Below are 12,456 nucleotides of genomic sequence, written 5' to 3' on the forward strand. Positions count from 1 at the left end.
GCATTAGCGGAGGGGGATCAGTGTTTTTGTGCTTGCTTTATAAGACCGTCCAGTGTGACGTCTCCAACTATACTTGGTTAGTTGGATGCAGGTCTACAGCTAGGTGTTTTGCGATAGGTTTGATGCAGAAGCTACTCGAAGCTATTTAACTGTATTCAATGTTAACTTTATAAAATGGGTAAATAGCGGTGTCTAGTGTTTGTGAGTGAGTCTTTTGCATTAATTGGTAATAACAATGAGATTTTTCAAAGTTTTGTATGTTATTCATCGACTGTATGTGGAAGACAGGTGCCATATATGAAGGGTTAAGGTGTAACCAAATTTGCAGATATCCAGTGGTAATGGTGTAAAGGTAAAGATAGTCCCCTGTGCAAGCACTGAGTCATTACTGACCCATGCGGGGAGTCACATCATGACGTTTTCTTGGCAGATGTTTTACGGGGTAGTTTGCCATTGCCTTCCCCAGTCATCTAAACTTTACCCCCAGAACACTGGGTACACATTTTACCAACCTTGGAAGGATGGAAGGCTGAGTCAGCCTTGAGCCAGCTACCTGAACCCAGCTTCTGCCGGGATCGAACTAAGGTCGTGAGCAGAGCTTGGGCTGCAGTACTGCAGCTTACAACTCTGCGCCATGGGGCTCTTGGTAATGGTGTAGTGGTCAGTATTATCGGGCTAGTTCAAATTATATCCAGGGCTTTTTTTCTGGGAAAAGAGGTGTTGGAACTCATTGGTGGAACTCAGGACCACACAATGACGTCACTTTGGGTCAGCTGGACAGGGCAGGATCGAAGGGGGGGAAGGGGGAGTAGTCTGCCCCGGCGCCAGGCACAACTGCCAGCCCCGGGAGTGCACCTGGGGAAAGGCGAACGGCACGGGTGGCCTCCCAGCCACCCGCGCTGCCTTTTGCTTTTCCTGCAGGGCAAGGGGTGGCCAGCTTGCAGCGCGCCCCTTGTCCTGGAGAAAGGCGAACGGTGTGGGCGGCCTCCCAGCCACCCGCGCTGCCTTTTGCCTTTCCCGCAGGGCAAGGGGTGGCCAGCTTGCAGCGCCCCCCTTGCCCTGGGGAAAGGCGAACGGCGTGGGCAGCCTCCCAGCCACCCGCACTGCCTTTTGCCTGCCTTGGGAGGCTGGGAAGCCGCCTGCGCCATTCGCCTTCCCCCCCCCACCCCCGTGGCAATCCGGCTGTCCCGACGTGCTGTGGAGCTGGTGGCGGCGGCGGCAGCGCAAGTGGTTCAGAGGCCGCCCGCGCTGTTTGCCTTTCCTCAGGACAAGGGGTGTGCAGCAAGCTGGCTGCCCCTTGTCCTGCGGGAAAGGCAAAGAGCAGCGCGGGTGGCTGGGAGGCCGCCAGCGCCGTTTGCCTTTCCCCAGGACAAGGGGTGCGCGGCAAGCCAGCCGCCTCTTGTCCTGCGGGGCAGGTGAACGTCGCGGGCAGCCTCCGAGCCACTCGCACTGCCACCGCCACCAGCTCCGCGGCGCACCGGGACAGCTGGCTTGCTGCGGGGGCGGAGAGGGGGTTCCCCAGTGTGATGACATCACGGGAGTGACGTCATCACGCAGTGCCAGGAGCGCGCACGTGCATAGCGCATGCGTAACTATCCTGACTACAGTTGCCCTGGGCACTGGCAACCGTAGATCCGGCCCTGCAGCTGGGACAAGGGGGAGTTTTTAAAAGTTTAAATTGCCCTTGGCGAAAAGGGCGGTGGCCCCGCCCCCTGATCTCCAGACAGAGGGGAGTTTAGATTGTCCTCTGCGCTGCTTGGCGGAGGACAATCTAAACTCCCCTCTGTCTGGAGATCAGGGGGTGGGGCCGCCAGACATGTGACCATTTTTAAGAGGTTCTGGAACTCCGTTCCACCGCGTTCCTGCTGAAAAAAAGCCCTGATTATATCTTAATATGATTTTAATACTCAAGAGTGTCAACCCCCCCTCCCCCGCATTACTGTGAAAATTAAACACTGCTAATTTTTAGTTCAGAACCAAAACAAGGAAGAGGTTTCTCAATGTAATCTTTCTTTTCCCCCCAGATAACTTTAGTCCAGAATGTGTTAATGATACTGCCAAGGAAACCTGTTTAAACTGGTTCTTCAAGATTGCTTCCATCAGAGAACTCATTCCCAGATTGTATCCTTTTTTTTTTTTTAAATGAAACTTTTAAAATGATGGAAATGTTATCTGACGTATGCTTGGATTTCTGGAAAAGAATGTTGTAATGTCTTACTGTTTTTCATGTGGAAAATCTTAAGTGACAGCCAGAATCGTAAAAGGCCTATTGTGTGTAGTGGCAGCATCAGAAATGCCAACGGAACTCTCCCCGTTCAGCATTGAAATGGAGACTAGATTGATGGCTAATTTTTTTACAACTATTTTTTAATTATGGTTTTTCAGTTGGATTGCAATAATCATAATAAGCAATGAATAGCAGCAGCATGGTTGGAGTGGTTAACCCCATTCACATCCCATTAACAATGGAATGGATCCATCAGTTTCTCCCAATTCCCCCACATACTCCAGCCTTTCTCTTACATGGCTTTTGTCCATGCAGATCCCATGATCCCCAGTATAACCTTTTGTCTTGTCAAAGGGAACCCATTTTTGTCAACAGAAAAGCTGGCTGGATCCACCGCAGTGTATGACATTTCAATTTACTGCTGAGAACTTAAGACGTTTGGTGAACCTATAGTTGTTTAGAAACATTTCAATATAATATATGCCCTTAATGGTTGCAGGAACATTTGTGCTATTAACATATAAAAATAGAATTGCATTTCAGCGGACACTAATGTGATTTTTTAAAAAGAAATTCAGATGTAACTGTTTTGGAAATTCATGGAGTATGCTGTTGAGCTGTTAACGGTTTTGAACTGCGATGAAATCTTCTCAAGGATTAACATTTTCCATATTTTGTTTATACCGTTGTTTATGTATGGGTGCCCTATGATTCCTCCCCCCCATCTGCCTGTTTTCTGAAATTAGTCCTGACTGCATCTGTCCTTTATTTTATCTTGATTTTTATTGCACTAAACCTGGTTTGCTTTTTCATATTCTACTTCGGTGTGTGGTAAGGAAGGATCCTGAACAGCATTTTTTTAAATTTTATTTTCAGGCCCAAAGCAGCTCATGAAATTTTTTTTTAAAACTTCAAATAACATTAATAAATGTTCTGAGGGTAAGAGATTCTGGAGAGCTAGTGTGATATAGCGATTAGAGTTTAGGGGGATCCAGGTTTGAACTTCTGCTCAGCTCAGCTGTGACATGCGCTTGGTTAACGTGGGTCAATCACTCTTAGCCCAACCTTACCTTTCAAGCTGGTTGTGATGATAACATAAAGAACAATATACACAGTTTTGAGCTCCTTGGAAGAATGACAGGATACCATTGGAATAGACGGAGATTCTGACGGAGATGCTTGGCTGAGCTGGACCTGGGCCTGACGGACGGGTGCCTCCTTGGCCTGCCACCCTGGGCCCCATCAATAGTATTTGGGAGCTGGAGGGAGAGGGTCTTCCAGCTGGATCCAGTGTGTTCCGGGTCTGGTGGCAACCATGACTCTCTAGAACCTGGACAAATATGGTCAATAACTGGGGGACATTTCGTTTCTTTTTCTGGAGAGGATTTTTTTCCTTTGACTCTCTTCTTGTTGCAGCTATGTGGAAGCAGCAATACTGAAATGCAACAGGTTTCTTTACAAAACGTAAGTATTCAACAAACATCCAGTGGTATAAATGTGGCAGAAATTTAGACATGAATGCTATCCAGGGATTTCTCTAGTTTCGGACTCTGCCCAGGAACTTTATTTCATGCCAGTGGCTATGAATTGTTTGCTGGAAGTGTAGGGAAAAGGGACAAATGACGATCAGGATTCAAAAAAACTTTCTGGGGTGCGCCCTGTTTAAGGAACACAAGCCTAAAGTCTCCTTGGGCACCTAAATGGTTCCTGCTGAAATTAGGGGCTGCATTCCGTTAAGAACAATAGAGAAGTCTTCAAGAGCTCTTTTTCTCCTGGGCAAAATGAGACAGTTCGTGATGATGTGATAAGTTGTGTGAGTACATCAGTAATTTAAAAATGCAAACAAGTCAAGGCACACCAGATGATTGTTAACAAATAGAATATTTATGTTGGCTAATAATTCTGCAGTCCTAGCGTTTATCCTTAGCCAGGTGTAAGCTACTGACACAGCGGCCTTCTGAGCCTCCTCAGTGTGTAGTTTAGATTTTAAAATATCCCAGAGAAGTTGGGGTTTGGATCATGGCAGTAATGGAGGAGGTTTTCTGCAAAGAAAGAAAAACTTTCTCTTGTCATCATTTCCCCAACTGAAGTGACACAGTCTGGGCTGATCCTTAAGATGAAACTCACCCATCCGTAGATCCAATCACAAATCCTTTGTCTGCCTTTTTCTTTCTTTTGAGGCCATAACAGTGTGGGATGATATACAGAGATAGTATGGGGAGAGGCCTGCTCACACTTAGTTCGACCCAGAGCTGTCAAGAAGAACAGCAGAGGAGAATGAAGTTTCAAAATTTGCCTTCTCATATGATCATTTTTTTTAACAGAGGGATTTCAGAAAGTCTCCCTCGACTAACCTCCATGATCCGAGGAATTGGAGATCCTCTGGTTGCCGTCTATGCTAGAGCATATCTCTGCAGGGTAGGATTTTATTACCTTTTAACAATGGTTTTATTAGTTCCATGGGCGGTGGGGGAGGGAGGTGTGTGGAGATTAGCAGCAGATGGATTTCCAGAATGAGAAACAACTAGGATAAATTGTCGAAGGCTTTCATGGCCAGAGAACGATGGTTGTTGTGGGTTTTCCGGGCTGTATTGCCGTGGTCTTGGCATTGTAGATCCTGACGTTTCGCCAGCAGCTGTGGCTGGCATCTTCAAAGGTGTAGCACCAAAAGACAGAGATCTCTCAGTGTCACAGAGAGTGCCCTGTGACACTGGGAGATCTCTGTCTTTTGGTGCTACACCTCTGAAGATGCCAGCCACAGCTGCTGGCGAAACATCAGGAACTACAATGCCAAGACCACAGCAATACAGCCCGGAAAACCCACAACAACCAATTAGGATAAAACTAGATTGGATGTGCGGAGTTTTGTGTTCAGCACTTCCGGGGAGGGGCGAGTTACTTTGTAAACAGCAGCTTCCAGGGGGCCTAATTTGGAATGAAATCATAGCACGGGAGGGAAAATGTTCAGAATTATTCTGAATATTTGTAACCCCTTTGACACCTATGGAAAACAGATTAGGCAGTCCGGAAAGGAAAGTGAAAGGCATCCACACATACACCCCATTCCCTGCACCAAGGTCAGTGAGAGCTGGGCACCCCCTGATTGGTGTTGCTGTATTTTTACCAAGGGAGGGGAGACTAGGGTGAGAAGAACAAAGCCTCTGATAGATGTCCGTCTGCACTTACCAAATTAGAGGGAGATGCAGACAACAGAAACTCTACTTTCACATTGGTCCTCTGACTGCTTGCTGTTGATGAATGCTCTGCCTACAGAAAGAGTCCTCTTTGTCTCCCTTTCCAAGCACCTCATCCTGCATTGATTCCCACTCAACCCTGTCGTATATGTATTTACAAGATACACGCATTGCAGCTGAGGAAATCCAGTATTTGTCTCTTTCTTTGAATGCAGGTTGGGATGGAAGTGGCTCCCCAACTGAAAGAAAGCCTTAACAAGAACTTCTTTGATTTCCTTCTCACCTTTAAGCAAGTGAGTGATTGCCCGTAGCGCTATAACTCCAGTGGGAGTGACCGAGACCCTCCTGTGCCTGCCTCTGGATTGGCTAGACTAAGCTATTTGCTGTTATCGTAAAAAATTGTCGATTGACTTTGTCTATCCCAAACACAATGCAAGTGCTAGGAATCTCATTGTGCATGATGATGGGGGTGGGGGGGCTGTGGCTTGGTAGAGGAGCAGCTGCTTGGCGTGCAGAAGGTCCCAGGTTCAATCCCCAGCATCTCCCGTTAGAAGGATCCCACAGCAGGTGATGTGAAAGTCCTCTGCCTGAGACCCCAGAAAGCTACTGCCAGTCTGACTTGACAGAACTGACTGTGACAGACCTAAAGTCTGATTCAATGAAAGGCAGCTTCATGTGTGTTCATCCAGACCACCATAGCATTCTTGAAAGCCCCACCTGCACTGTGGTGCTGGGCCAGGTAGCCATAGGAAAAGTCTCCCCTGCTTTCCTACTTCCTTCCTCTCCCCAATGTACCTCTTTTGCCATCTCCATTGGGTGCTGCCGAAATGGTATTTGAAACCCCCACGGTAGGGATGAGAGGGAAGGAGGCAGGGTGCTGCTGACCTCTGCCCTGATGCAGCCACAGGTAAATAGTCATTCTTTGGCTCAGGCGCTCCCCCCTTACTGAAGATTGTTATGAGCCCTCTTAACTGTGCGTCAGGAAACTACAAACTGACTTTTCTAAGCATGAGGTGGAAAAGAAACCCTCCGGTGTGAGGAATTGGCACTCTCAGATCCAAATCGAGATGGTTTTAAAAACCTAGCCTTAATTGTATTGCCTGTTTGCACAATACTTTGGATTTTACCTGCGGAGACATTTGGAGTGGTCTTTATGCTGGCGTACACCACCCCACCTCTTCTTACCATGGAACGTTGACTTGCTTATTTAAAAGATTTATATGCAACTTTTCTGACGTATTTCTTTACATCATTTATAGTTTGCCTTTCTCACTGAGATTCAAGGCGGAATACAGTGTGCGTTAGTCAATTTCAAGGACATTTCAATAAACAATGTAATAGGGTACATAAATGCAAATTTGCGAGATTTAAAATCAGCTGGAAAAGAGCATAAACTCTAAGACTGACATATTAAACCACAGGCATGAGAGCCAAGCACTGGTTCATCCTTTCCTACTCTTACTCTCATGATCTGCTTAAAGTCATGCTGAGTCATAGAATCAGCAGTGTTGATAGATGGCCCTCTAGCCTCTGTTCAGAAGCCTCCGAAGGAGAGCCCATCATTTCCCAAGGAAACTCTTATTTGTGCATGGGGGTCTTTTTGAGCCAGCTCACACAGAACCCACTTAACTGAGAAACGTGGTGAATGGCTTTATTTTCTTGAGTGGTTGTTCGCTTGAAACAGGTGTCCAAAACTTTCCTTGACTTCACTGTTGTGGGATTTAACTTGGAATGCATCCTGTTGTCTTACTGAGGAGTTGGGAGACTTTTTCAAAATGATTTATCTTTCTTTTTAACAGATTCATGGTGACACGGTTCAGAATCAGCTGGTGGTACAGTGTGTAGAAATCCCATTATATCTAACTCTCTATTCTCCTGCAATAGATTGGATTCTACAGTGCATCTCCTATCGGGCTGCAGAGGTAAAAAGAACACTTTGACTATGGACAGGTTTAGGAATGAAGATCTAAGATGGTGCTTGAATGTGTCCATGGTGTTAAAGATACGAACCAGGAAACTCCTCAGGTCCTCTGAATCTTCCTTGTTTGCTAGACCCCTCTGTAGAAGCATTTCGTTTGGCCACCATCTGGACACGCTTCATTTCAGGAGTATGCCAGCCCTTTGGTGTTCTGCGGATAGTTTGTTTAGATGGGCCTTTGATGGAATTTCAGATTCACTGGGCCCCTATGTCTGAAGATGTAGGGAAAGCTTGGTACTGATATTTTAGTTGCTATGAATTAGAACATTGTTTTTGGATGTATTTATGTTTGGTTTTGAACTAGTATTGTATGCTTCCTTGAGTTGCTGTTCAAGGTGGGATAAAAAGCTTTTAACAAATTGTTGTGTGTTAGTATTAGCATGCATAATTTGGGAACTGTTTTGGATGCTGTATTTTGCAAGTTTTGATCTGATTCGTTATACGATCAAAGCTATCTGCCATCTAATCAACCTTAAATATACAGGAAATTTCCTTCCTTCCTTCCTTCCTTCCTTCCTTCCTTCCTTCCTTCCTTCCTTCCTTCCTTCCTTCCTTTCTCTCGCTTGCTTGCTTTGCCTCTAAGGCTGTTTATAATCAGAACAACAGATAAACATAAAATAGAAATTGGACTTGGAGGCACAAGCAATTTTTAGAAAATGGTCTTTGAAGCGAAAAGTTTTTTTTTTAAAAAAAAGTTTGTCCTTCCAAAGCAACTGGAAGTTGGATGCCAGTTTGCATACGAATGTAAGATGTGGCAGCTTGTTAATATAAAGGTTAATGGAAAATCTGCAGCTTTAGAGTTCCAATGCATTTTTGAAAAATTCAAGTTGCTTATCTGACATAAATCTGCCAACAGAGATGGACTGGCAGTTGTGCACCTTTGTGGTCTCTTGGACACCATTATTAAAAATACTTTCACATGAGAGTCACTTGCACTGAAATCCAGAGTGTCTCATGAACGGGCACAACAAATAACTGTCTTAATCTAGGCTATGTAAAGTGACCAGCCTTGGTGACCTAGATACATTTTTTGCACAATTTGGGGCTGTTTCTGAGTTCCACAAGTAGTTGACGCTGGCATTTTGCTGGCATGTGGCTTTATCATGCATATAAACTCTTCCCTTGCCAGAAAGAGAGAGTTGCTCATAGTTTTGCCCAGTAGATTTACTTGGAATAAACCTCTGTTGATGTCCTGCCACTTTAGTAAATGGAGATTAGAAGGTTACCCTGCATAGAGACCCAGCATTCTTTAAAACAGTGGCAGGATTCCAACTGGAAGATTTCTACAGGCGGAGAGGGGCATTTTTGCTAATTCCCTTCCTTCCTGCTGCAGCCCCAAATGCCCCCTTATGTTGTTCCCGAGGGCTCCTGTCCCCTAGAAGCAGCATTGCAGGGCGGGCATTTGGCGCTTCAGATACAGGGGGAGGCAGAAAGTTCCATTCTACTGACAAAAAGTCCTTTCAATCAGCAGAAATTGCCACTAGATCCAAGCCAGTGCTTGCTCATGCAACCCAAGTCTCCAGACTTGATGATCCAACAGTGTTGCACATTGTTGATAGATCAGATAAGGATGAGTCATACTTCTAGATTGGTTGGTTGGTCGATTGATCAATCAATGGATTGATTGATTGATAGTCCACCTTTCTCACTGAGACTCAAGGTGGATTAGACAGTGCTGGTCAATGTAATCAATTGCTAGGACATTCAGTGAACAATATAATAGAGTATAGGTTAAGGGAATTTGAAAACAAGCATAAATCAGAATACAAAGAAGAAGTATTGCTGAAACAAACCATCAATAATTAAACATGGTATATTTAACAATGCAGAAACTACGCAGCAGGAGCAGAATTCAGTGATACATGCAAAGAATCCAGGCTGTTTTATGATATTTTTTAAAAAGCCACTTGTATCTGGCATGTGCCAGGTGCAACAAGGAATGAAGAGATGGAAGGCTTCCTAGGAGTAATACTGCTTTTGTCTGATGTAAATGGAGATGTCAATTTTCTCTCCATGTGTGCTTACTGAACCACTATCTTACAGCCCACTACCACTGGGCTAGCATGTACACATCTCCTGGGAAAAGGGGGTTAATAACGGCTGTTCCCACACTCCTCTGTGTCTTCACAGTTGACCAGAGTGGGGAAGCTCAAGAACCACTGAGTAGTTTGTTATTGTATTGTGACTGGAGAGACCCAGGTTCAAATCCTCACTCTGCGGCGAAGCTTACAAAGTGACTGTGGGCCGATCTCTCTGTCTCTCTTTCTCTCAGTGTGAGGAGGGGGTGTGGCACAGTGGTAGAGTATCTGCTTGACATGCAGAAGGTTCCAGGCTCAATCCACAGCATTTCCAGTTAAAAGGATCAGTTGGTATAAAAGACCACTGCCTGAGGTTCTTGAGAGCTGCTGCCAGTCTGAGTAGACAATATTGACCTTGATGGACCAGCAGCCTGATTCCGTATAAGGCAGTTTCATGTGTTTTCTGGCTCATGTTTTTATAGGGATAAAATCACCCAGAGGGCCACCTAGAGCTCCTTGGGGAAAGAGTAAAATTAAAATTTTATTCTTAAATTTGAGAATGTTTAACATTTAATTTATATCTGTAGAAATCATCATTTGCGAGGGGCATGTTAGTAGGCTCTCAGTGCCCCATTTCTCCTCTTCCTCCATCAAGCCAAAACATTTGATTTGGGCACGGAGCCCCAGTCATTGACTCTCCAAGGAATAGGCTCCGAATCAATAGCAGTACTCCCCACATAATATCAGTAGCCCAAAGGACATATTAAACACATATATTAAAAGCAAAATTTTGGTAACCAGAAATTATAATGCATCATTCATGGTTTTTACAGCCCATCTTATTTTCTAGCATAAATTGAGGGGATTTGTTATCCTACTTTGGAGCCTCACAATTCTGTTCTCCATGCTGCTTTCTCACCTTGGTTGTGCAAGTTACACTTCCTTTTTATTTTTAAACCTGATCAGCATAACATTAAAAACTCCCTTTCAAAGTCTGAGGCAAAATTTTAATTTCTAACGAGGCATTAACACATTCCAATCTAAGGTGTGTACAGAGGGGTGGGGGATAGCCAGTAAAATACATCTATGTGGAAATCTGAAATCTTTTGTCTGTGTTTGTTTTTTTAAGCGGTTGTGTTGAAAACGGTCTTGCTTTGCCAGAAACCTGCACTTCCTCCTTTTGCAACAAAACTGTCATTCTAGCTTTGTTTATTTGCTTATTTACTGACTTATTGTATAGTCCCACCTTTCTTGTTGGGATTCCAGGCAGATTACACAGTTAAAAAACAGTACAATGAAAACAATACTATTAACTGGATTACAGAATTAGAGAATGTGAAAAAACACTATAAACAGTGCATCAAAGCAGGATTACCAAAACTGGCAAACGATGTAAAAATAACGGTATAACATGTACAACAGGAAATGACAGTATACGGATCATGCAGTAAAAACAGTATCTTGCATACAATGAACAGTGTGATGAAGCTGGGATATAAAGTAAGAAAACAATAAAATGTGGAATAAACAATGTAGTAGAGGATGTCTTACATTTTTTTCTCCTAGCCATTAAGATTACAACCTTATTATAAAATTGCTCTCCTGAACAGTTCCGTTTTACACATTCTGCAAAATTATAGAAGCGTGGGGCCCTTCCTAGCCTCTCCTGGCAGGCCGTTCCTGCAGGTGGGGCCCATAACAGAGAAGTCAGGGGTGTGGGCACCTGTCAATCTTACTCATTGGGTGCTCCCAATCAGGGCTGGCTGACTGATCTCTGAATGGCAGCTACCGACTGGACTTTTTGAAAGGGAATGCCTCTTCAGTGAGCATTTCACTTTCTCAGAACAATATTCCTGAATCACTTTTTTATTTTCTACCCTTCCTCCTGGGAGCTCAGGGGAATTGTCCGTGGTTCTACTCTCTGCCATTTTATCACCGCAACAATCCCATGAAGTATATTGGCCTGAGAGTGACTGGCCAAGGTCTCTGAGTGGGCTTCCGGCTAAGAGATGTTGTATGTGTATTTGAATCTAGGTCTCACACTGGCTCGAAAGTGAAGCCAAATGAAATCTGCTGCCCAATAGTGATGCAGTAAATTCGGCAGTAATTCTTATTTCACAAAAGGGAGGGGGGTAAAGCAGGTTTCCTAAAAATGCTCAACATGTATCCGTAAAGATGTTGGTGTGCAGGCGAGCAAAAGGGGGAAGGGGAGGAAGATAAAGGTTGTACTTGGTCAGACACATAGGGAATGAGGAGCTGAGCCCTGCTATCACTGACAGCATCCCTCGCCTTTGGCGGAGGACTGGCCTTGCATGTGAAATAAAAAGGTCTGGCTTTGGCACATGTGCTTGGCACATGTGCCAAAGGTTGTCTGCCTGTCAGTTAAGGTTTTTTTAAAAAAAAAAAAAGTTGGATGCCTTATTTTCATTCTCATGATATTTTCTTTTGTAGGTTCTGCTGACTGAGATGATGGAAAGGTGCAAGAAGCTAGGCAATAAGTACGTACTAAGTTTGCACAGCCTCCAATCCTCCGACCTCTTAGATCTGCACTTGCTCTACGGAAGGGGACTGTGCTCCAGGTGCAGCCTCTCCCTCCCCCCACCTCAAACACTGAGCCACAGCCCGTCCCTAAATGAAGCTACCCTGCAGTGAGTCAGATTGCCTGTCTATCAAGGTCAGTCTCCTTTACTCTGATGGCAGCAGCTCCCCAGGGTCTCAGGCAGGATGTCTTTCAAATTACCTATGGCCTGATCCATTTGATGCCAGGAATTGAACCTGGAACCTTCTGCAAAACAGGCGCTCTTCTACTAAGCCAGGACCCCCATCACTGGAATAGCCACTGACTAGGAGTGCAGCTGAGACCTTTGGAGGTGAAGCAGTGATAGCTCTTGTGAGCTATATTATTGCCAGAAGCCTCTTAGATTGGTTCTACTGATAAAGCTTATTTACTGGCAACAGAGCCCATTGTGAAAATAAATACATCAGGCTCTAGCAGCGGGGCCTTGGGAGGGCTGTGCAGGTGTGGCCCTCTGATGGCCC

General features: G+C 44.9%; 1 protein-coding gene across 1 annotated transcript in view; it reads left to right on the top strand.

Annotated features, from left to right (window-relative positions):
- The window catches only part of VPS35L (VPS35 endosomal protein sorting factor like), a 71,944-nt gene that overhangs the window by 15,838 nt on the left and 43,650 nt on the right, over positions 1-12,456 (top strand). Inside the window, exons 9-14 of the mRNA XM_054994689.1 lie at positions 2,025-2,121; positions 3,644-3,691; positions 4,552-4,645; positions 5,637-5,714; positions 7,221-7,343; positions 11,869-11,915. Coding sequence (XP_054850664.1) covers positions 2,025-2,121; positions 3,644-3,691; positions 4,552-4,645; positions 5,637-5,714; positions 7,221-7,343; positions 11,869-11,915 — 487 coding nt within the window. The remainder of the gene's footprint in view (positions 1-2,024; positions 2,122-3,643; positions 3,692-4,551; positions 4,646-5,636; positions 5,715-7,220; positions 7,344-11,868; positions 11,916-12,456) is intronic.

This window comes from Eublepharis macularius, chromosome 12 (assembly GCF_028583425.1).
Source record: "Eublepharis macularius isolate TG4126 chromosome 12, MPM_Emac_v1.0, whole genome shotgun sequence".
Lineage (NCBI taxonomy): Eukaryota > Metazoa > Chordata > Lepidosauria > Squamata > Eublepharidae > Eublepharis > Eublepharis macularius.